The sequence below is a fragment of the Aulonocara stuartgranti genome (assembly GCF_965226115.1).
Source record: "Aulonocara stuartgranti genome assembly, chromosome: 6".
In the NCBI taxonomy this organism is placed as follows: Eukaryota; Metazoa; Chordata; class Actinopteri; order Cichliformes; family Cichlidae; genus Aulonocara; species Aulonocara stuartgranti.
Genome location: NC_138944.1, coordinates 3,208,738 through 3,234,411, shown reverse-complemented (window position 1 = coordinate 3,234,411; position 25,674 = coordinate 3,208,738). Strand labels below are relative to the sequence as shown.

At 44.1% G+C, this 25,674-nt stretch overlaps 1 protein-coding gene across 1 annotated transcript in view; it reads right to left on the bottom strand.

Annotated features, from left to right (window-relative positions):
• The window catches only part of LOC309709366 (sodium/potassium/calcium exchanger 3-like), a 66,807-nt gene extending 41,647 nt beyond the window's left edge, over positions 1 to 25,160 (bottom strand). Inside the window, exons 1-3 of the mRNA XM_082537948.1 lie at positions 24,656 to 25,160; positions 23,930 to 24,524; positions 11,688 to 11,819 (exon numbers count right to left, since the gene is read on the bottom strand). Coding sequence (XP_082394074.1) covers positions 11,688 to 11,819; positions 23,930 to 24,134 — 337 coding nt within the window. The 5' untranslated portion in view covers positions 24,135 to 24,524; positions 24,656 to 25,160. The remainder of the gene's footprint in view (positions 1 to 11,687; positions 11,820 to 23,929; positions 24,525 to 24,655) is intronic.
• Positions 25,161 to 25,674: the final 514 nt, after the last annotated feature.

Genomic DNA, 25,674 nt, shown 5'->3' with positions numbered 1-25,674 from the left:
CTGTGGTCAAATTAGTCAGCTTTGCTTTGGAGGGTTTCTAACTGAGTGAAGCCACCCAGAAGCTTCTGCACGGAAGCCATCAAATTCTCTAAGTATTTAGAAACGTGCTTCAATAGCTCCTTTATTCTCTTTACTGTTATTTAGGCAACCTTTTTCCAGTCTTGTGCTGTGCAGTTCTGCTGACGCTGTGTGAATTGTGTTACTTTTGCTTTTCATGTCAGCTTGAATCGGTTTGGCCATTCTACTGGACACTTTCTCTTCTCTTCTCTTCAAAAAAAAAAGAAAAAAAAAAAGGATACTTTCTCTTCTTTGGACGATTATCTGAAAATCATAGAGATGGTTCTGCAAGAAAACCCCAGATCAGCAGTTTATGAAATACTGACCAGCTTGTCTGGCACCAACAACCACAGCAATCCAGTTAAATCACCTTTCTTTCCCATTCTGATGCTCAGTTTGAAAATCACCCTCTTTCTGTCCTCTTTCAAACCGTCTGTCTTCTCCGTCTAAAATCTGAACATTGGCATTCTCAAGAGAGCGACCTTTGCATCTGCATCTGAAGGATAAAGGTCACTCTTTCCAGGATGCCAATGTTCACATTTTGGATGGATAATACAGATGGCTTGAAAGAGGACTGAAAGAGGTCATCTATGTCCGCTGTGAACAACCATCCTTGAACAGAGGGCGGAGCTTACGACACAATACATCACCTTATAGGTTGAGGCAAGGTTTCACCCAAAACCTCTGCTGAGGTTTTCACACCTTGGCTGACGTGATGAGATGCAGTCGTTGGTGTGAAGGGACAACTCCCACTAAGGTTTAAACACCTGGGACTCTCCAGCATTTGGTTTTAGAACTGAAGAAGCTTCTCTGATGAAAAGTCTTTAAGAAACTCAAAGAAGTAGAGTCGGTTCTCTTTCCAAGCTCCTTACAGTCCTGCCTTTACATTAAATATCATTCATTCATTGTGTTTCAGTCCCAGAAAGACTAAATAAAGGCAGGGTCTTTGGTGTGCATTCACCACAAATGTGACGTGAAGTTTCTGTGCAACACATTTACATTCAAAGTCTATGCAAAGACTTTTTTTCACTGAATTGGTGCCACATGATGTCAATCTGCATCTGTGCAAGTTAAAAATATTTCATCTTGGGCCACAATGACTTCAGGCTTGGTCACAAAAGCCTGAAAGAGCAGCGATAGGACCTTTTAAACTCACTACATTTACTGCTCTATGTTATTCTGCTTTTTACTACTTTCCTTGTTACTTTGTAGATTTTAAAAATATCAATCCAAAAATATAACACACTGTATTATTATTTATAGTTAGCAGCATCTCCTTGATTACGATCATCTTGAGCTGCAACAGTCATTTATATAAATTCATTTTAACCAATTGAACAAACAGTATATTTATATGATTGTGCATCAGAATTATTTATGCTTTAGATGCATGTATAGTTGTATATTAAGTATATGCGATTTGGGGGTTTTGGATCACAGTATAGTAGATAATACTATATAGTACATAGTATAGTAAAAGTACATTTGTACTATGACTTAGGTAGAACTGTTTTACAACTTTACTTTGTTTAAACTCTTGTTCAGGCTTTTTCAAGTAACCATACGAAGGTCCGAGGCAGCACATCAGCCTTTTATCTGATGATGTCGACACTTATGATTTTAATGATGTATTTATTTCTGACGATATATTCTGATGTCCTGTTTTTTCCCTAAACCTAACCATCAAAAATGAATGCCTAACCCTAACCCCTACTCTAAGCCTAACCATAACCACGTGTAACCCCGTCACTAAAGCCACATTTTGAGTCTCAAAAATGTCTTCAAACTTATGGGGACCAGGATTTTGGTCCCCATAAGTATAATAAACTTCCAATTTTTGGGCCACATGGAGATATGACACACACACACACACACGTCCTTTCAATCAGCAGTTAATCTCCAGCATTTTACATGTAAGGAACCAGATACAGTTTTCACTGGCTGATGTTTCAAAGCTATGAACAGACAGGACTTTATAATCAGCTGTACATCCATCTGTTATTTATGTTTACGTGTAATCACTTCTCTTTCTTTCAGTAGGACAATAATTCAGTTTAGCTGTTTACAAATGCTTCCCTTGGTAGAGCTGAAACTGCCAGCTCTACCATTCGGGAGCCGTGGATCTGTCAGTCATCATCAAAGCCTCCTGGTCGCTTGGCATCTCTGTGTGAAGAGCTCATCCTCAGAAAAGGCAATCTGACAGATTGAAATATTCATCCCCATAAAGCAAATCAAACACCTTATCAAACACTCTCTGTTCTTTTAATCTTTTAGGTGCTGCTGTGTGGCACATACACGCCGCCTGGCTTCAAAACTGTCTCCACAGAAGTCAGTTTTTAAATTTACTGCAAACCACGAGTCTTTGTTAGTGTCACACCAATTTAAAATGAGGGAGAAGTACTTTCTTTATTAGGGAATTCCATCCATCCATCCCAATAGTCCCACAGCGACAGCAGCTAAACATGGTATTCCTGACATCCTTTCCTCCAGCTGCTATTTCCAGGTATATTTGATGGATCCCAAGGTTTTTATAGGCCAGATGAGATCTGTAATATGCGCAGTGACTTCAGGATCTACCCCAGAGCACCAAAAACCCTTAAAAATCTCCTGCCGTCCTATGGATGTAAAACAGCAACACTTTAACTACAACATCAGGATTCAAGTCCAGGACTTTTTCTTATTTTCTGTTAGCTTTTATCCAAAATACCCAAACTTTAACAACTGAAGCATATCAAAGAACCAACAGCTCGGTAAGAAGTTTATTTGTACACCCAGTGTGCTGTTCAGAGCAAAACTTTACGTGGGAGCTTTGGGAGCACGACAGTAAAGAGGGATGTTCGTGGCTCAGGAAACAGCCTCAACATTGCTCAGTCGCAGTCACAACCAGCAGGATGAATCTTTAAAGGTGTGTCAAGTCGCTTTCGCTGCTGGCAAACAACCTGAGCTCTATAATTCAGCAGGAGTAAGATTTCCTCCACACGTGGCGAGCAGATGAACACAATCAAAGTGAGAGGAAAACAGCATGAAATGTAACGTTGGATGAGTTTTGTAGGTGCAGGAGACGCAGAGTGAGGGAGAACCAGGAGGAGCTGATGTGGAGGGTAGTTTCTGCTCAGCTAATTGCTGTGATGGATTGGTCTTATTCCCCCGAGCACGGAGCTCCTGCAATAACAAGACAAGATGACTTTCCCAATCTGCACATTAGGCAGTTATGAAAGAACTTTGCCTCCATCTGCAACTGTTAATATGCAACCCACTCACAGTTATTAATGTAATTTTAACAATGGATTTCTCTGAGGAAATCACTCCTCTTTGGGTCAGTTTTGCTTTTGATTGGAGGGCTTTTGTTAGACATTAAAGGAGAAATCACTGGATTCTGCCTTGATTAATTCATCAGCTGTGTTGTGGTGATGCTTACTCAGTTACCTCTGGCACGTGGGGAGGAAGCTGCAGGATGCCCACGTGAAGTGAGGGCATCCTCCAGCCCCCTGTGTATGTATGTGCACATCTGTGAACATACACGCTAAGCAAAACAGCACACCCTCTCCTCCTCGCTGCTGAATCCAGGGCCAGCACCCTCGCATTAATCAATACTATTCTTAACAGTTCATCTACACACACACAGCACATTTCTCACAGGGAAGCCCTGATTAAGTCATAGCAACCTCCTTTCCTAAAATGGAGCATTGCGTTGAAGCTGAGCTGAGCTGAGTGGAGAGGAACTTTAATAACAGCCACCGGGGAAAGACCCCTGGAGAGAGCAGTCACGTGTACGGGGTACCCAGATGCTCTGTCTAATCACACAGCCAATGCTACTGTACACAGAGATGCTCAGGGGGGTTACATTAAGCAATCTGTTTGCCAATGTGCTGCAAACTGAAGGAAAAGCTGTGGGGATGTTTTTGCATGATGAAGTGCATGTGAGCGTGCGGGTTCGTGGCCGTGAGCTTAAAACGTACATCTTTTCAGATTTACTGCGGATAATCGTTGCCCATTTACTTCTTCTAAGGTGGACTTTTCTTCTTTTCCTCTATAGGTGTAGGGGCATCAAAGTAAAATGCAGCCACTTTGTACTCGATGGTCTCTAAGTGGAGACCTCCTTCAATCCTGCCTGGTCTTATCCATGGTAGAGGCTACAGCTGCCTATGTCGAGCCATATTTAATCAGAGGAGCCACACCCCAAACTTAATACTTAAATCCGGATGGATGAGCTGTTAAAAAAGTGAAGTGAGAAAGTATTTCCAGTAACCCCAAAACACTAGTTGACTAGTTGAACTCCCACTCACCCGCAAGTATCCTTGAGATGTTGAGGTTTTGAAAAAGGTGTCAATCTGGTCAGTCCACATTCCTAACCTTAACTAAGCTCTTGAGCTGTTACCAAAGAAATAGAGTGGAGATACAAGCAGAAGAAATACGCTTTGGTTATTTGGGAGGACTCTGAGTAGAACCCATATTCATCAACATCAAAAGGAGGCAATTGAGGTGTTTGGATATCTGAACAAAACGTCTTCTGGATGAACGCCTCTTAGATGAGGTGTTTCGGGCAGGGCCTCCTCTCAGCGCTATGCCAGGACACACTGGAGAGATTATGTTTCTCGGCTGGTTTGGGAATGTCTTTGTGTTGCCCTAGAAGAGCTGGAAAAAGTGGCTGAGGGATGTTTGGACATCAGCTTTGACTGCCACCTAGGGGTGGGTTTTTATAATCGATTTATCGATTAAAATCGATTCTGGCTTGGATAACGTAAAATCGATTCATTAAAATCCTGAATCGATTTTTTAATATTAATTTATTTTGCCCGAAATGCCAGAATCTCAGGTGAAAGATCACAAAATTTCAACAACCACCAAACAGCTAAGACAGTAAATGAGAGCAGGTGCACGGCTTCTGCACAAAGACGTAAACACACAGCGCCGACGGATCAGGATCAGTTAGATGTCGCTTTTCTCAGCTGACGGTCGGGGCTGAAAGCCGACAGCTCGCTGATTCTGATCCGCGGGTCCGCGCTGTGTGTTTACGCCCTTTTTGCGCTGATCATATGGCTGTTAGTTTTATCTCTCTCCAAACAATATTGACCGAACCAGCAGCAAAAGAAGATCCAAACCACGCTTCACATAAACATCGTCATGAATTCCCTCTGACTTTTCAGGATAAAAATCACACTTCATGCACAGCTCTCTCTCTCTCTCTCTCTCTCTCTCTCTCTCTCTCTCTCTCTCTCTCTCTTTTCTGCATTATTCGCTTGCTTGTTACACAAGTCTACCGTTGTTTACAGCGCTGTCGGCCGACGTTTTTTTTCCCTTTTACTTACTTCCGAAAAGTAAACCTAATTTCTGCCGTTCAATATTGAACAAATTTAAACTTTTTAAAATTAAGCAAAATGCAAAACGCTTAGCCGTGTCTCTAATAAAACCGCTGTAACTTCAGAGGTGATGTTCATATGTTGATTAATGGTTTTCTTTCGTTTTTGATGTACTGCAGAATATTTTTATAAAATCCCAGAACAGGAAAATCGCCTTCATGTTTTTCTGTGTTTTATCTTCAGCTACTTTGACACAAAGGCATCTGCTGTGATGCTCACACCTTTGATAAAGTCTTGCGTGTGTCAGCTTCCTTTTAATAGATACAAAAATATGTAAATGTACTGATCTGAATTATAATATTTCTGACTGTCAAAATTTCCCAGAATCGAATCGAATCAAATCGAATTAAATCGAATCGTGGATCGAATCGATTCGGGACCTTGTGAATCGGAATTGAATCGATTCTAGAAATCAGTGACGATACCCAGCCCTACTGCCACCTTCACAACCCCATATAAGCCATTGGTTAGTAAGGTCCTGCTTACAGCATTGAGCTAAGCTTTTTTTGTTGTTGTGATGTTTGGAAACCAAATGTGAAGAGAACGAGGTCGAAAAATCTTAATCAGTAAGACGGGAGACTAGCAGAAACTCATCAGGAAATTGTTTCCTGAGGCCCTCAGATTGGAGTGAGCAGTAAACCTGGTTTCCCATAGATCCCTGCTGGCCATGAGAAAGTATTCAGGTACTTTTCAAACCAGGAAGCAATAACTCATCTTTTATATGCAGTCCATGGCCATTAAATACTTCCTCCAAAACAAGAAGCAAGTTTGAGACTAGTTTGAATCAAATAGTGACTCAGCAATGACTGGCTGTCATTATTCATGCATGGAAGGGCTGGATCTGGGCAGCAAAGTCACCAAAATGAAACACTCTTGTTTTTCATGATAAAAGGAAGGTCAGGAGCCGCACAGAGAGGGCTCGTTCTGAATAAGACTGCTCGTTCTCACCTACACAGCAAACACACAGCCACCTCTCTACAGACATTTTCTAGGCAAACTCTCCTTGATATTTTCAGAGCATGGCCAAAAAGATCAAATGGGCAAAGAAATAATTACCAAAGGTGACACATTATTCTCAAACGTTACTACCAGCCACTGGCTGTGCTTCCCTTTCTTTTTCCCCTTGACTAAAAAATGGCGTGGTGATGGAAAGAAGGCATAAACAAGTGCCTGAAATAAAAAGAAGCAGCGGGGTCCTCGTAATTAAAATCACGAAGAGAGAAGTAATGACGAGTATGATAGCTTGTTTCATGTGTGGCTGGAAGGGGAAATTAGCAAATGAGGGCCTCTCTCGCTCTCTCTCCATCATCTTTCGAGCACTTGATCAGCAGGTCTCTAATTTCAGGCAACAATCAGTCAGTGCCTCTGCCGCGCTGCATCCTCCCAGAACACAGAGCTCATGTTGGGATACTTCCTCATCAGCCAGCCTTGTGCTGTACACTGTGGCAAGCTGTGGAAATAACTCACACACACACTCTGCTGTGCACAAATGCATGTGCAAGCTGCTACACGATCCCACACGAAACCAGCTGATCACTCGATTAGCCGTTTGAGTGGAAGTTAATAAAACCAGTCCCGATAGTAAATTAAAAGTTGCACAATGACATGGATGGAAACACCAGCTGCTTTTCATCCTCAGAAATGCTGAAATTTTTGCTTTTGATGTGAGACTATGCAAGTTATGAAGAGCCCAGTTTCCACCACAGGAACTTTACCCAGAGACAAGGAACTGAGTGCATTTCCATCACATTGACACGGGTCTAAATTCACTTCTTGGAAACTGTAAACCATTTTCCACAGCAGGCTGTTTTTAGTGGAGCCCAACCTATCAGGAACCAGATTTTCCTGACCATTTGTGAGATGGATGTCTAAGTTGTAATTTGGGATAATGTTGGTGCAGCACACTAATCTCTGTTAAACAACAACAGGTTGCAAAGAGGAGCTAACATACTGTATTTTGCACCCCCGTTCACAACTTTATATTTTAATTCCAAGGAGCCAGACTTTCTTTATTTCTTAAACTGGTCTTGAACAATAGTTTTTCAGCTTTCTGAAGATCTTTACTTTAGACATTGTCTACTTTTTCACTCATTTTCACTCAACTCCTTGTACCTGACCATTTTCAGAGGATTTCAGAGGATTGAATCAGTTTTGTGTCCACACATAAACATCACAAAAAATGTCTAATTGGACAAGTGGCCTACAAAAGAAGACGCATCAAGTTTAAAAACTACCTACTACAGATCAACAATATCTGAAAGCCATCTTCTGGAGAAATAGCAGCAAATCTAGCTACTGATCCATCTACTGTTCAATAGAGACTCATCAGAAATCAATCATCAATGACAGGGTGGCTTTCAAGAAGTCATTTTTCAGGAAAGGAAACGGAGAAAAGCCGGAGGTATCCCAAATGACATAAGAACTAGACTTAAAATCAGCGGAGTGAGATTTGGTCAGGAGAGAGGTACAACAGTGACCGTCTACAGGCGTCTGTAAACACGGTGGAGGCTCTGTCACGTTTGAGGCTGAATGTCAGCCAGTGATGTTGGAGATCTTTTCAAAATTAAAGGAATTGTGAACACAGAAAAGTCAGATTCTGAACCAACATGTGGTGAAAGCTGGCTGATTGATCCCAAACACACTAACAGAAAAAAACTTCCCCAGAGCCCGGACATTAACATTATTGTGTTGAATCATCCTGACAGAAGATAAAGAATTCAAAGAAGAGATTTCAAGAAACCCGGAGAACTATTCCTGAAGACTACTAACAGAAATTACAAGAGCTGCCCAAGAGAGTTCACAGCGTGCAGCACTCATTTAATATTTTCCAAGGAAATGTGAAGAAAAAGAGGTGTGTGCAGCACTGTACAAATCAAAATACTGCACAGTGCAATGCTAGGGTCTCTTCGTTAATGGTGCTATATTTGTTCTGAAGGAAAAGCAGAAAGGTAAACGGTCTTCCTGGATCAGAAGACAAACAGCAGAAAGAATGGGTGAGCAACATGAGACAGATTTCCCAGTTTGGAAGGCCTGCTAACATCTGGAGTGCTGCTTCAACTCCTTGGTAGGGCTGTCGAGATCAGTCAAGGGAGACATGGTGGTGGAGTTATGGCAACATGTTCAAGCTAACTAACTAACCCTAACTCATGTGGCGCATCCCCTTACTAAGATCAAGCTGTGTTCAGATCCTGGACCGGGCTCTGTCACTATTACGACTGGCTCAGGTGTGGAGTATAACAACGGAATGAGAAGGATGTACCAAGCATTTTAAGAAAGTGCTTGGTATAAGAACTGATTAGAGACCTCACATCTGCACTGAAATCCTGTTTCCTGGGACTGTTTACCCCCCACCACCACCAGAATGCTAGGTGAGCAGTAATTTACTGTATATGAGCTGCTTCTGATAGGCACTTGGAATCACAAACATTATCTTGAGTGGTTGTGATCACCTCCTCCTTAGTACTAAGATAGCTATGGGCTTTTTGGCCCAAGCACTGCCTGCAGATATAGTTAGTTATACTTATCTATGGGCCTTTACAGACTACTTTGAGTCATGTGTCTGGCTGGCTTACCTCATCCACAGGTCCACCCAACATGGGCCAGATGTCAGGTGTGTTGTAGCAGCCACATCTGGGCTGCAGAACAATTTTCTAATGTAACAGATTTATAAGTGCCAGAAGTGGCTAACATCAGTCTGCATTCTTCTATTCATCAAAACGTGCTGCTTTCATTTCCTAGAGTGTGAATTGACCACCGATAGTTGGCGAAGATTCTGGTTTTTCATGCTAATGCAACCATGAACTGCTAGCCTCGTGAACTCTTGAGGCCATTCGCCAGACGTCTTATCCTTCAGCGGACTATTTTCACATACATCACAGGTACAGCACGACGCCCCACTGCTAATAACATGGTGTGTCCTCTTTGGAGATTCCTTATGATTCACTACAGTGAACAATAATAGCAGGTCTGCGATTGGACACAAACTACAGCTTCATCCATGACAGCGTACTAAATAAGTCTCCTTCATATCCCTACTTACTATGTCACTGATCTACATAAAATACATCATAAAATACAAACATGTACTGCTTTCTCTACTTCTTCTACACATCCTGCACTTTTCAAAAACACGCCAACAATTTCCACTCAGAGGTCAGATGTAGGATGACTCAACAAGTTCTCATACGAGTACGCCAAATGTGCCTTAATCCAGATTCAAGCAGAAATGACTAGAATGGCGCAAGACTTTCATAAAATAGAGGTTATTTAGCAAAAACCTTGCTGTCCTCAGGAGGAATCTGGGGGCTGAAGCCACCGGAGCGTGAGCTTTAAATTTAGCAGAGAGAGGAGAACAGCTACAGTATAATCAGCAGGAGAAGGGAATAAGTTGAACCTTGACCTCGGCTCTCTTTATAGATGACAGTGACGACCTTGAGAGGGTGAGAAAGGAGATTGATGATGGCCACTTTGCTTAACGAGCTCACCAAGGACCGCCTCACCCTCTGAAGGGAGGACAATCGTCTCCGCTCAAGGTAAGAGACAAATGTCACCTTTCTCCACATCACTTATAGCAGCACCGAACGTCTCATTTCAGTCCATTTACTTTTAAAAATAGCAACAGAGAAGCTGATGGTGAGACTACAAGGTTGCCTAAGGATGCATTACACCCACAGACTGTATATGAAAGATGGCTGTAGTCAAATTCCCATTTTTAGCATGCTGGATGCTGCAGTGTTGCACGCTTCATTAGACAGTTTGTTGGATAAAAACAGTCTAATTGCTAGCCTCGTTAGAGAACATATTTCTGATATAACTAACCCGACAGGAAGCCACATTCCTGCAAAATGATTCAAAAGGCACCAACAGCACAAACACAGTCCACAGATCTGGTTCGGTGACTCCAAGTAGCTGAGGTAAAACCTAGCAGACAGCTAGCAGCTACTGCCATCTGTGTCACCATTCACCTTTCGTCAATGTTTCCATGCCTCAAACTTTTAGCTTTAATTCTTTAGCTTAGATATAGAAATATTTATCCCCTCTATGGTAAAAAAGGATAAATTATTATTAAGTGTTAAGGTCCCGTTACACAGTCCTAGAGACTGGTCAGGGACCCCCTGGAAACCACCGGCTACTAGAGAAACATGTGTATCACCTGACCAGTTGCTGGAGGTTGCTGCCAGGCTCTAACATGAAATTGGTTGCAAGGAGGTATACAGTGTCATACCAACACCCTCCTTGTGATTAGTCCTTAGTCACTAGCAGGTTGTCATGGTCACACATAGTTTGCATGAAAGCTGTCGACTTGTCCATAGAGCGTATATGTGAATCACACAGATACCTGCTAATGGACAATTAAAATAGTAGAATTTCACTCATCAAAACAGGATCACAGACTTCTTGGACAGTCTGCACTGCACAAAAAGCCATTTTACTTGTCATGTTAATAAATATCTAAAAGGCACCAACATCACAAACCCTCTTCAGTAACTCCAAAAAGCAGAGTTGAAGTGTAGAAGATGGCCCCCAGCTGTCTGTGTCAACAACATCTACGCACGGGTTCATTGTGGTCTTAAATAGGTGAGATACAGCTGTCACAAAGTGGCAACTCAAAGCTGCTGTAAAGGAGGATTTTAACATGTGGGGTCTATGGGGACTGACCCACTGTTAGAGTCGGCCTCAAGTGGCCATTAGAGGAACTGCAGTTTTTCAGCTACTTTAGTTTCTCCAATCAGTTTAATGTGATGCCGAAAAACTAATTACAAGTGGCTGATTTCTAGCCTTGCAAAAGTGACTTGAAACTTCACAAACGAAGCATCCTCACATGTTCGACGATGACGGGACAAAAAGGTTGCCGTGGAAACAGGGGTTTTTTTTTCTGCCTTTTAAAATCTGCCAGGAAAAAAAAATGTGAGGGGAAAAAGAAGGGAAAGAATGACAGAGAGTCGGTGTGAGACAGAGAGGGGAAGCTAGGTGCAGGGAGTGAGAATGAAATCTGCAGGATCCTAAAAAAATGTGACGAAGGCTGAGTGTGAAAACCGCTGAGGCAGCCAGAATGTCACCGCCTGCTGCTGCGTGCGCTCGTGGGAAATCATCTGACCTCACAATTTGGGTTACCCCACATTAGGAAGTCAAAATGTGGGGGTGGGCAGAAGGGACAGGGAGTGGTGAGGATGGTTTGGTCTCCCTCTCTTTGTTCTGGGGAAGAAGAAAGTGGGGAGAGAGGGAGGGGGGAGCGCACTTGGGTGTCCTCTTTCTTTCATCTTGTCTTACCTGGAGGAGTGCAGTTCTTTGTTCCTTTTTGTAAATCTGTCTCCTCGCTGCTGTTGTTGTCCGTGTCCTGCAGCAGCCTCCTTCCGATCCACCTCTCCTGGTCCTCGCTGCTGTGGCTGGAGACATCAAAACCTGAATGGAGACAAAAGAGAGTGATGGGAGGGTTCAGTGCAACATCCAGATACAAATTACTGAACTTTTGTCACTAAGGAAATTTAGCTGCTTCTAAAAAACCTTGAAGTTCATTGTATAATATACTGTGTAAGGTTGCTCCTCGTGCTAGTCAGACTCCAAGATGTCCATTTGACACATATTAGAAGGTGCTACAATGCAAAAATGACATACAGGGGCAGGCAGCTGCATGCAAAAACATAAGACAGGCTTGAACATATACTGGACATGGCTGGAGGAAAAAAACGGCATAAAGTGTTGATTTTGCAAAGTGAGCTCTTATAGTTTTGAAACAAGTGCACCAAAGCATCTTCATGCAGGCCATGTTGACAAATTTTAGCTTAGTGTAAAATATTTTTTTGTTACTTTTACTGTTTTCTTACATTTCATTTAACTTTTATTTCAGGTAATTAAAAAGATTCTCTCACTGTTACGTTCTGTGAGGCTGTGGGAGTGTGTGGGTGGGGTGTTTGCCCACTCTCCCCGCCTCCACCCCTCTTGCCACTCCTACCCCTCTCTGTCTCTCTCACTCTCCTCTCTCCCCAGGACACAGCTGCTGCTGATTAGCCTCGTTTGCCACCTGACTCCAGTCAGCAATCATCCTCTGAGGCTATTTAAACTGGGGATGAGCTGTGAGCAGGGTGGCTTTTTCCTCGGTGGCTCTACGCGGTTCTGTGCTAGATTTTGGACAGACAGCCTCTTTCTGACCAGTGAGCAGACGGGCTTGTGGGCCCTGAGAGTGTCTCCCCGTGGTGGGGAGTAGGGTAGGAAGTGTGGGAAGTGCCTCCTTTTTTTATTGTGTTTGTTTGGTAGTCCTCCTGCCTTTCCTGGCTGCGAGCGTTTTCTTTGTTTCTTTGGCGTTATTGGTAAGACGGCGTTGCCGGCCCTTTAAGTTAATGGTAACCTGTACCGTTTTGTAATAAAGTTTTATTGATGCAGAACAACTCTGTTTGTTTTCCTTTTTCATTCTGATTCCAGACTCATTTGTTACTGGTCCCCTCTCTCACATGCCTAGACCCCTTCGGGGGGAACGTAACAATGTGGGGGCTCGTCCGGGATATGAATGGAAGGAATAACAATTGAGTTTTAGTGAGTTGTTTGCCGGTGGCTTGTTTAGTTGTATGGTATCTGCTGCGCTCTCTCTCCAGTTAGCAAAGGGGAGTGTCTAGCTGAGCGTAAGCTCCTCCTTCAGGCACTCATTTTTTATTTTTCCTTTATTATTTTCGGAGTAATCCCGGGTGGGGATTAGTTCCCTGTCGGGGGTAGGCTTGTCGGTGCTTTGTGCACTTGATGCTTAGCCTTTAAAGTTGCCTCGAGCCTGGTACACTCCAGAAGCTAACTAGGCTAAGATTTTAGTAGGCAGGTCTGGGGAGAGGGTCGGCGGTACTTTTATTTATTGGTTAACTTCTGGCCACACTTTTCCCGCCTGTTTTCTCATTTGTGTATTGGAGGTGGTGCTTCTTTGTTGTTATTGTTAGCCTCAGGTAGTTTTTTGTTTTTAGAGTTGATGGCTACCTTTGATATTGCCGTGTTTAATAAAAACCCCTCGCTTGTCCAACTGGACGCCTGTAGGAAGAGGGACTTGCATGAGGTGGCATCAGGTTATAGCATTTCTGTTTCCACAGCTCTGCGTAAGGCTGAGCTGAAAGCTGCTCTTGTGGCTGGCTTGGTGGAGAAAGGGATAGTGGCCTTGCCAGTATCTGCCAGTCCACTTGAGCATGGTGCAGCGTCTCAGCCTGTTCCGCAGGCGTCAGTTCAAGCTGTAGGTCCATTGGTGTCGACACCTGTTGGTCAGGGGCTGCCTGAGGACAAACCCATGACATTGCCTCGCTTCGAACCCCTCTCCATTGAGTCAAGTGAAGGTTCGAAGCAGGATGCTAAGCTCCGTGTACGCCTGGCTCGTCTCCAGTTAGAGAAGGAGGACCGTGAGAGGGAGTTCCAGCTAAAGAAAGAGCTGGAGCTTAGGCGTTTAGACGCAGAGCTTGCTAGAGCCAGAGAGGTCGAATTGAGGAAGGTGGAGGTGGAGGCAGAGACAGCTGTGAGGTTGCGACAGCTGGAACTCCGGCAGGTTTCCCTTCCTCCGACTGCCTCCATTCGTCAGGCAGACACCCCGTTTGACGTAGGGAAAAACAGTCGTCTGGTTCCGATGTTCCGTGACACTGAGGTCGACAGCTACTTCGAGTCGTTTGAACGAATAGCCACAGCCTTGCACTGGCCACGGGATTCATGGGCCATTTTGCTCCAATGTAAGCTGGCGGGTAAGGCTCAAGAAGTTTGTTCCTCGTTGTCAGCTGAGGACAGCTTGGACTATGACAAGCTGAAAAGGGCTATCCTGCTGGCCTATGAGCTGGTCCCAGAAGCCTATAGGCAGCGTTTCCGGGGGTTGAGAAGAGGTCAGGGTCAGTCCTATCTTGATTTCGCCAGGGAAAAAGGTGTTCTTTTCGATCGGTGGTGTGCGGCCTGCAAAGCCACTGACCTGGCTTCGATCCGGGAACTAATGCTCATAGAGGAATTTAAGAACTGCATTGCTGAGCGCATCGCGGTATATATTAATGAACAGAAGGTTTCCTCGCTACAGCAGGCTGCGACGCTGGCTGATGAGTTCGCGCTCGTCCATAAAACCAGTGTCGGTAGGTGTGACCGGCGCGATGCCCCAGTGAAGGCTAGCGAGGTGCCAGTTGCACAGCACCCAAAGAGTGAGGTACTTGTGTTTCGTCCCAAGGCAGACCGAAAGTGTTTTTTCTGTTTTAAGTCTGGCCACCTGATCGCAGATTGTGAAGCTTACAGACGGAAACAATCAGTCTCGTCTTCACGTAAACCAAAAGGGGTTGGGCTGATTAAAACCATGCCTCCTGTCAGTAGGCCCCCTTCCCCTGAGACCCCGGATGAGTGTTTTAAGCCTTTCATTTTTAAGGGGATAGTTTCGCTTTCTGGTAAGACCGAGGATAAGCGTGAAGTGACCATTCTGCGTGATACTGGTGGCTCACAGTCCCTCATACTAGCTAGTGTGCTTGAATTTAATGAGAAGTCTGACTGTGACTCTAGCATCATTGTAAGAGGTGTTGGGATGAGTTTTGTGCCTGCTCCCCTCCATCGTATCTGGGTACAGAGTGAGCTGGTGAGTGGTTTCTTCTCAGTGGGTGTGCGGCCTTCTCTCCCGATTAATGGGGTGGATTTTATAATGGGAAATGATATCGCGGGTGGGAAAGTTTACCCTACCCCTGAGGTGACCAGCAATCCTGTTATAGAGCCTGTGTTAGATGCCCTCAGCCTGCAGCACCCGGATGTGTTCCCGGTGAGCGTTCTGACTCGTTCACGTGCCCAGCAACAAGGTGGGGGGGTTGATTTGTCAGATTCAGTGATCGGCTCTATTCTAGAGAAGGATGTGATGCCCTGCACCGATGAGGGAGATAATGGAGCCTTAGAGTTAGCTCACAGTGTGGTTGAGCCAGCTCCTGTGTCTGGAGCTCCTTTTCTGCTCACCCGGGAAGCACTTGTGACGGCTCAGAAAGAAGACCCTTCATTAGTTCAGTGTTTTACCGCAGCAGCTCAGGATAAGGGAGGTGAGGGGAGCAAGAGGCAGACATTTTTCGTTTGGGAAGGTTTATTGATGCGCAAGTGGACCCCAAGGCCTGGAGAAGACTGGAGCGTAGTGCGGCAGTTGGTGGTTCCGACCAGTCTGCGGTGGCATGTGCTGCAGTTAGCACATGATCACGCATGGTCAGGTCATTTGGGTGTCACTAAAACATATGACCGTATACTGCAGCATTTCTTTTGGCCGGCAATGAAAGCAGATGTAGTGCAGTTTTGTAACACCTGTCACACTTGCCAGCTTGTGGGTAAACCGAACCAGGCGGTGCCCCCCGCCCCCCTACGTCCTATCCCTGCTGTCGGTGAACCTTTTGAGCATATCCTGGTAGACTGTGTTGGCCCCTTACCAAAGACGCGGGCAGGGAATCAGTTCTTGTTAACCATAATGTGTGTGTCCACTCGATACCCAGAGGCGATTCCTCTGCGGAAAATCACGACAGCAAGCATTACCAAAGCACTAGTCAAATTCTTTACCACCTTTGGCCTCCCGAAAACCGTGCAGACAGATCAGGGTACCAATTTCATGTCCAGGGATTTTAATCGGACTCTACGGTCCCTTGGAGTTTCTCATTCTGTGTCTAGTGCTTACCACCCAGAGTCACAAGGTGCACTGGAGCGGTGGCATCAAACTCTCAAGGCGATGTTGAGTAAGTATTGCCACGACACTGGAAAAAGCTGGGATGAAGGGGTCCCTTTTGTATTGTTCGCTATACGTGATGTGAAGCAGGAGTCTTTGGGGTTCAGCCCAGCTACCCTGGTGTTTGGACATGACATGCGGGGTCCGCTAAAGGTGCTGAAGGAGAGTTTTCTCAGTGGTTGTGTGCCTAAAACTACTGTGATGGAGTTTGTAAAAACATGCAAGGACAGGTGGCAACGGGCTACTTTGTTAGCAAAAGAGGCTCTCTGTGTATCCCAGGCAAACATGAAAAAACGATGTGATCAAAAAGCAGTGGAAAGACAGTTCCAGCCTGGGGACAAAGTTCTTGTGTTGTTGCCCGTGCCCAGTTCTGCCCTCATGGCTCGTTTCTCAGGCCCCTATGTGATAGTGAAAAAAGTGTCTGACACCAACTATATTCTCAACACCCCAGAACGCAGAAGGAAGACTCGCCTATGCCATGTCAACATGTTGAAACCATACCATACCAGAGACACCAGCATGACAGAATCATCAGACACTGCTGGGACGGCTGTCCCCGGTTCAGTCCCTGTTGCCCTGCTAAGTGTTGAAGTTAAGGGTGATGATGATCTGGGTACCCTTTCTGAGGGACAGCAATGTGGGCGGTTGTCAAATTCCGTTTTTTTAGCTAAGGCCGAGGCCAACCTATCTCACCTTCCTCCGTCCCAGTGTAAAGAGGTACTTGACTTGCTGCACTCCTACCTGTCTCTTTTTAGTGACGTACCCTCGCGTACCCACGTTTGTGAGCATGACATTGACGTTGGAGACGCAGTCCCAATCAAGCAGCATGCATATCGTTGCCCCTTCGCCAAACGTGAGGTCATGAAAGAAGAAGTTGAGTACTTAGTAGAAAACGGCTTGGCACAACCTAGTTGTAGCCCCTGGAGCTCCCCATGTCTACTAACACCTAAGTCTGATGGCACACCCCGTTTCTGCACAGATTATCGGAAGGTAAACGCTGTAACGGTCTCTGACTCTTTTCCGCTTCCTCGTATGGAAGACTGCATTGACAGCATCGGCCCTGCCAAATTCATCACCAAACTCGATCTCCTTAAAGGCTACTGGCAGGTGCCTCTCACTCCCAGAGCTTCAGAGATTTCTGCATTTGTCACCCCTGACCACTTCATGCAATACACAGTAATGGCCTTTGGCATGAAAAATGCCCCAGCTACTTTTCAACGACTGATGCAGTTGGTGTTGGGAGATGTGCCCCAGTGCAATGTGTATCTAGATGACGTGGTGCTATACACAGACACATGGGCAGATCATATGTCCCTTCTGAGGACAGTGTTTCAGCGGCTAGCCGAGGCCTCGTTGACCCTCAATCTCGCTAAGTGTGAGTTTGGTAAGGCAACCGTCACTTACCTAGGTAAGCAGGTGGGGTTTGGGCAGGTCCGCCCAGTGGAGGCGAAGGTTGCTGCAATCCTGGACTACCCGAGTCCAGCCACCAGACGGGAACTAAGGCGGTTCCTAGGGATGACCGGATATTACCGGTGTTTCTGTAAGAACTTTTCTGTGGTCGTGACCCCGCTAACCAAACTGTGTAGCCCAAAGGTGCCTTTTGAATGGTCAGTTGAATGCCAGCATGCCTTTGAGTCGGCAAAATCTCTTCTGTGCAGCACCCCTGTATTGGCAGCTCCAAACTTCTCTCGCCCCTTTAAGCTAGAGGTCGATGCCAGTGCCACCGGAGCCGGGGCAGTCCTGCTGCAGGATGATGAGGAAGGTGTGTGCCATCCGGTCTGTTATTTCTCTGCAAAGTTCAAACCCCATCAACTGAACTACTCTACCATAGAGAAGGAAGCCTTAGCTCTGCTTCTAGCTCTGCAGCACTTTGAAGTGTATGTGGGCTCCAGCGCTTCCCCGGTGACCGTGTTCACAGACCACAACCCCCTTGTTTTTCTGAACCGGATGTACAATCACAACCAGCGACTGATGCGCTGGGCACTCCTGGCCCAGGATTACAATCTGATGATCATACACAAGAAAGGTACTGACAATATAGTGGCTGATGCGCTCTCACGCAGCTCGCAATAGGTTGTTGTTGTTGTTATTTTGGTAGGGCTTCAATGTAAGGGGGGGGGAATGTTACGTTCTGTGAGGCTGTGGGAGTGTGTGGGTGGGGTGTTTGCCCACTCTCCCCGCCTCCACCCCTCTTGCCACTCCTACCCCTCTCTGTCTCTCTCACTCTCCTCTCTCCCCAGGACACAGCTGCTGCTGATTAGCCTCGTTTGCCACCTGACTCCAGTCAGCAATCATCCTCTGAGGCTATTTAAACTGGGGATGAGCTGTGAGCAGGGTGGCTTTTTCCTCGGTGGCTCTACGCGGTTCTGTGCTAGATTTTGGACAGACAGCCTCTTTCTGACCAGTGAGCAGACGGGCTTGTGGGCCCTGAGAGTGTCTCCCCGTGGTGGGGAGTAGGGTAGGAAGTGTGGGAAGTGCCTCCTTTTTTTATTGTGTTTGTTTGGTAGTCCTCCTGCCTTTCCTGGCTGCGAGCGTTTTCTTTGTTTCTTTGGCGTTATTGGTAAGACGGCGTTGCCGGCCCTTTAAGTTAATGGTAACCTGTACCGTTTTGTAATAAAGTTTTATTGATGCAGAACAACTCTGTTTGTTTTCCTTTTTCATTCTGATTCCAGACTCATTTGTTACTGGTCCCCTCTCTCACATGCCTAGACCCCTTCGGGGGGAACGTAACACTCACGTTTAGCTTTAGTTTTCTAGTTTCATGTTAATTAACTATTATAACCTTGGTGTGGAGTCTGCATGGTCTCCACAGTCCACAGACACGCTTCCTGGTTAACTGATAATGCAAATTTGGATATAGGAGTCAATGGGAGATCGTGTTGTTGTCGTGTCTGTCTCCAGTCTGTATCCTCTCTGTACCCACTTTCACTCCATTTCCAACCCATTAGCCTGGTGCTGGGAGTGAAAGTGAGGTATAAGCAGTCTTGGGTGTAACATTTCCCAAACTGTAATCACATTAAGTCTAACACATCTAGGTTCTAAATTCAAGAACCACACTGAAGTTCCAAGTCCAACACTTACATGCATTCTTTAATTATTTGCACAATAGGTGGATGGAACAAAAAAATAAAATAAAAGCTCAGTGTGGAAGAAACAAACATACAAAACTAGATTTTCAGCATCACTCGGAGACAGGATGTTTCTAATTTTAGCAATGTTGAGCAGATGGAAGAAAGCGGTCCTACATATTTGTTTAATGCGTGTGTTGATGGACATATCCTGGACTCCAAGATTCCTCACAGTGTTACTGGAGGCCAAGGTAATGCCATCCAGACACCGATTTTAAAAGCCACATACAAAAATCTCAGTTTGTCTGAATTTAGAAATAGAAAAGTAGAGGAAAATTGGAAAAATAGGAATTAGAGGCCTCTGTGACTCGTAAGACGTGCAGCTTTTTCCCCCCAAATAACATTACCCAAGGGAAGCATGTTTAATGTAAACAGCAGTGGTCCCAGCACTGAACCCTGTGGAACTCCAAGGCTAACCTTTGTGTGAAGAAGACTCCCTCTATCCCTGTATCCAGTTGAATCTATCAGGACACAATTCATTATTATACCAGTAAATGTACATTAAGGTTCCTTATTTTATGAGTATTTCTTTCATTACAACTGATAACTGGCTTTAGAATTTGATTGGCATGTTAAATCACTGGAAAATATACAAAACTTTTATTTTTTCTTCCCATTTTTCCTTTAAAAGCGTCATCACTTGAGCTGAATGGATTCCATTTTATAACTGTTATCCCATCATCGGACATTGCTCCGGGAGGCTTCTCTCCTGTCAGGAATCTTTTACTTGTCCATAAAGATGCAGATCAAAGGATTGAGCATGTCTCTGAAGTGCAGCTTCTCCTTGGTCAGGCACATGTGTTACTGGGAGTGATGGGAATAACAGCGTTACAAGTAACAGCGTTACTAATTGCGTTACTTTTTTCAGTAACGAGTAATCTAACTAATTACTATTTCTATCGTTACAACGCCCTTTTCGTTACTAACAAGAAAATGCAGTGCCGTGGTGTTACTACTTTTCAACAAACAGATGGTTGAAGCCGTCTTCAGTTTACCGCAATCACTTTCTGCCCCACGATCACTTTTTCCCACAACACCTGGAGCTCAGGGAGCAAAACAATCGCATGAGTGCTGCTGTTTGACTGACGATGAATAAAGTAGTCGTGGTAAGCCAATCACATGACCACTTCAAGATGACAAAGCAACAAGGTGATATATACCAGTTTATAAACTGTGTTGATAGGCCACGTAAAACCAAAGTCATGATAAATAATATATACGCGACGTTTTTTCCTCAATAGTTTAGTCACGTTTACTGTCTAAGGACAGCGCAGCGAGACCTCTCTGCTTATGAGCAAAAAATAAAAAAACAAAACAAAAAACAGCCTGTTGGTGTTGGTGGAAAAATGCACCATGTCGACCAATCAAAAAATGATATAGCGACATGACATTTGGTTGTTTAGGAAGAGGGGGAAGTTTTAGGAGTGATGGAGAGAGAGAGAGAGAGCAGAAAAAGAGAAAGAGAGAGAGAGAGAGAGCGAGAGAGAGAGAGAGAGAGAGCAGAAAAAGAGAAAGAGAGAGAGAGAGAGAGAGAGAGCAGAAAAAGAGAGAGAGAGAGAGAGAGAGAGAGAGAGAGAGCAGAAAAAGAGAGAGAGCAAGTTTGGAGATGTGAGAGATTTGTGATGTTTAGCGTGTTTGGAGTGTGTAGTTAATGTGTTGTCTTGTGTAGTTAGCGTGTAGTGTTGTGGATAGTTTTGTGTTGTCAGAACAATGAGGCGACTGCTGTCTCCAGGTAGAAACAGGAGTGATACACCTGCTGCTGTCAGACCTGCAGGTATCAGGCTGTGATGTTCTCCTTTATAGTGGACAGAAATTATTTCTTTTGGAGTGGCACAAATAATTTGTGTTACTTATTTAATGCAGAACACCTGAAAAAAGAAACAAGAGGGTAAAAGGTAAATGGCTGCAAATAACTTTGTGTGCGTATGATTTTAAAATTGACAATTTATATTTGCATTTAAAGTTATAAAATATGATTCAATAAACATGTTTATGGTTGTTACAGTAAAAAATATAACTTTTTCTACTCGGATTTTATGTTTTTTGTCTGATTTTAGATCAATTGTGTTAATACAGTATGTCAAAATGAAAACATAACTGTAAATTCAGACACGTGAGGTTGTGCTGAAAAGGATGATACCAAACAAGGCAAAGGAAATAGTTTTTAAGGGTGAAATATAGAGGTACAATTCAAAAGTAGTTAAAAATGGCCAATTATACCCTGGACTCCAGAGGGTTAAACATTTTTTTAAAGTAACGCAATAGTTACAAGATTCTAAAAGTAATTAGTAACTGAGTTACTTTTCAAGTAATTAACTCATTTACTTTTTCTGAAGAAGTAACTAGTAACTATAATTAATTACTTTTTCAAAGTAACTTGCCCAACACTGGTTACTGAGGGTTTAATCCACTGCAGTATCTCCTGTTAGTCTCCCTACATACACCTTTATCACACTGACACTAATCTCTAAGTTTAATTTATCGGTAAAGAAGACTTTTCTCCACTATCCTCCATGAAATGCTGTGAAATTTGCTTGTTTTTTCCTCAGAAGTGGTTTAGAAGCAATCCTCTGAGACCTCATGGACACATCCTCCTTTCATTTTCACTGACATCATTTTGTAAAGATGGCGTGCTCACCGTTGATCATCATCCTGCTCTGGATCTAAATCCTAAAACTTTCCTCATTTCCATGTTTACATACATGGACTCGGCTGTATTCCTTTAAGCTGTTAGTTTAGCAGAGATGTTGCAGATAGCAAAGTGCATGTCAAGCATTTTGATTTATTTTTAATGCCCTGTTCTGCATTCTTTGCCACATTAAAGTTTGATTCTTTATGTAATGTTAGGATAGCCAACAGCTGGAGCAGAGCTCCACAGATGTGTCAATTTGGTGCTTCCTCCTTCTCCTCCACCTCTACCCTTTATCTCCCACAATTCATACATTGAAGGGGAATTTCATGATTTTCCAAAACTAAATCCTCTGGGCGGGTGGAGCAACAGTGCACAATGTGGGGGCTCCCACTGTGGCTACATCTGCACATTCTTCAAGAAAGCAGCAACACCAATGAATTAATTTCATACTTCACAGAGCTCAGCAGAAGCACTATGGCCATTCTGAGGTGTGCGTGTCAGCGGTGCAATCTTCCTCCCACCCTCCGTATCTTTTACCATCTTGCACCGGGAGAAGAAGAAGAAGGAGAGGAATAAGAAGGGAAGCGCGGGAATGATTAAGGCGGTGAGTGCTCCACTTGCGGAGCCACAACACCAAGCTTAAATTGGCAGAACTTCATTAGGCGCATCATAAATAATCAACTTTAATTGATATTCCAGTGCGCTGATTAAGAGTTAACATGAACACAGCAGGACAGGGTAGATGCATTAAACGTGTCGCCTCTTGTTCTCGCAGAGCTGCTTTTGCGTGTAACACAGTGGGGAGGAAGGACCGATGATGCACAAATCACGAGCGTATGAATATTCACGAAGACCTTCTGTCCACAGAAAGTGATAAATACTTCTCACTTTAGCTGAGTCACACAGACAAAAACAGAGGAGGAACATGCAGGCATCAAGTCGAGGCGTGCAGATGTTGTGCTGCTGCAAATCATTTCAGCAAAAAGAAATCCTATCAAACCACATCAGTAATATCCAGTGAACCATATTATGTATGCAGACTGTTTATTGTGTGCAAGCTGATATTACATAAAACACCTGTAAAAGTATTGTCATGATTTGCAGAACAAAAGGAGGCGTCTCAGATTTCCCTGTTTTGAAGTGTTTCATAAGGATCTTTGTGTCTGTGAGTTAAAGCTAACTTGATATATGCGCAAGTTTCCAAAGACTTCAAGTATGATACTTCTAATGAGAATTTTACTGAAGAGACTGGGGTGGTTCAGCGCTTTGTAGCTGCAGAAGTTAAAGCAGTTTTAATCATTTTATTTCCAGGCTGTTCTTTAATTGTGAGGTTATCAAGTTTAAGATTTGGTGCCACACGTTACCAAACTGAGCCGCAGAGACACTGCACACTTTTATGTAGGAAGGTGACTTTTACATATGAACGCGTCTTTCTTCCTGTGCTTTTATTTTATACGACTCTTCTTTTAACATCTCCACCGCAGAGTCTGTAATAAGGAATGGCTGGCTGATTGATAACCATTTGCAGTAACCTGGAGAGGTGCAGGCGGGCTTATATACCCTTGGGCTCGCTGCCCTCATTTCCCTGTCTGCAGCTGAAACACCTGAACACGCAGGATCCTCTGCATTCCTCAGCCATGAATAGTTTCCCATAGTTGAAGCTCACACGAGTGCGCATTATACGGCACTGTACCGCATGGGTGATGACGTTTGGGTACAGTTGCTAAGTTAGAGGAATATTAACAACATGGAGCAATTCGACATTTGAACATTACAGTTATTTCTACTTCTCTGTTTCTTGTATCATTATTACAGTTATTAGCAGGTTTCACTTCTCTACTCATTCACCCCTCGTTTCCTGATTGTTGACCAAATGGAATGCAGCCAGCAATAAAGTGTCTGTTTTGTAAAAAAAACACACACAATATTTACAACACTGTACATTTCTACAGTTTCCGCGATGCCGTGTTTAAATTCTGTGTTAGATGGAGAAAGGGGGAGGAAATAAAAGGCAAACACGTGGAGGAAGTAAAAGAGAAGGCTGTATCGCTGAGGGCGAATTCAGCAAACGCTGATTTCTCACCTGAATTTTCCGCTAAGGAGGAAAACCCTTTAACGACCAGGAGCAAACCGCCGAACAAGCAGATCTGGATTAAAACCAGCTCCTTTCGCCGTTTCCGCCGCGCTTTCACCTTCTTCTGATTCGGCATCACTTGCTTAGCCCGATTCCGGAGTCGGATACCCGGCAGAGACGTCCCCGCTTCCGCTGCTGCCACATCCATGCGCATCCAAGAAGTACCAAAAAGAAGCGAAAAGGAAAAGAAGAAAACCCAACGACCTCCTTTAATTCCCGGGGAACTGACTTCTCTCCCGGAGACGGGTAAAGAAGTGAGAGAGGAAGCGGGCAGAAAGTTAAGATTGGCACCGCTAATGGGATGCTGAGAAAAAGAAAAAGAAAGGAAAGAAAGAAACGAACCAAAAGGCTTCGAGCTGCTGCTTAGAAAAGCCGGTCTGTCTTCTTATGTCATGTTGGAATGTGGTTTTGGAAGTGGTAATGCTGAGGAAGGCTGCACAGGATCTCCATGGATGCGTCCGTCTGCTGAGAGGAGGAGGAGGAAGAGGAGGGGGGCGCAGTGACGGCACTGACACTCGGTCCAAAATCAGCTTTTATCCTGATTCTGTGAAAAACATACGAAAAATAAAAATTAACCTTTTTTATGAGCACAGGCTCGATATTTGTGAGTAAACTGGAACCTTAACGCATTCTTTTTGTTTCAAATGTGTTCAATATCAAAGATGTCACAGTTACCATGAATTCAGCAGCTGACATCAGGACATCCGGACACGCCCACTATAAAAGTTACGCCCACGAGATAGATGCACATCTGTCCAGGAGCCGACACACACTGCAGGTGTGTATCCTGCAGTCTGAACTAATGATCTAAGTGGAAAACAGGCAGTGGCCACCAAGGCTGCAGGTCCTCTGATGGCCACATGAGGCCGGCTGAAAGTGAGTGGGTCCCCACAGACTCGCGTGTGAATTCTCCAACTTTACCACAGAATTTATCACCTGTTTTAAAGGTGTGGGTTTTTTTTTTTGTATCTATAGTAACTCTACAGGGATTCATATTTTATACCTCACCCCTGGATACAAGGGTGCTAGCTAACGATGAGCCAAAAGCTACAACACAGCACACATTCAGTTTGGCTCCTCCCCCCTGCAACCCAACTGTCTTCTGATTGACTGCCCCTCATAAAAAGAAGACAGCGCAAAATTGACCCAAATTTCATCCTCTGAGCCACACAGTTTTTAACTTTGGACGTGTTTACCATGTTTACCATGTACAGATACAGTACATACATGTACAGTGTTGTAACAGTGAATATGTGACAGAAACAAGGAAAGGCAAATCCATCTTTTATTAGAAACCTTTATTAAAGTGTGAATAAAAGAGCAACCATGCACTGTATTTGTGTGTTTGTGTCTCCTGATAAGCTGCAGATGTTTGATGGGTTCAGTTGTGTCGTTGACTGCCCTCTCCTGGGATTGTGTTTTAATAAGACCACATTAAACAGCTTATACTCACAGAAAATTGAACAATAATAGTAGTATAGAGTTCTTAAGTTGTAGTTTTCACTTAAACCACTCACTCACACAGAGCCGAACACTTTGACTACGCCTTCAAGGCTTCTGTAAATAATACCGGTATTAATCTTACTTTAAAATATGATGATATTATGGTCAAAACTAAACATCGGCCCCTGTGAACATGGATTTGAAAAGAATAAAAAAAACCCAGTTTGGTTCTCTTCACATATCTGGTCTTT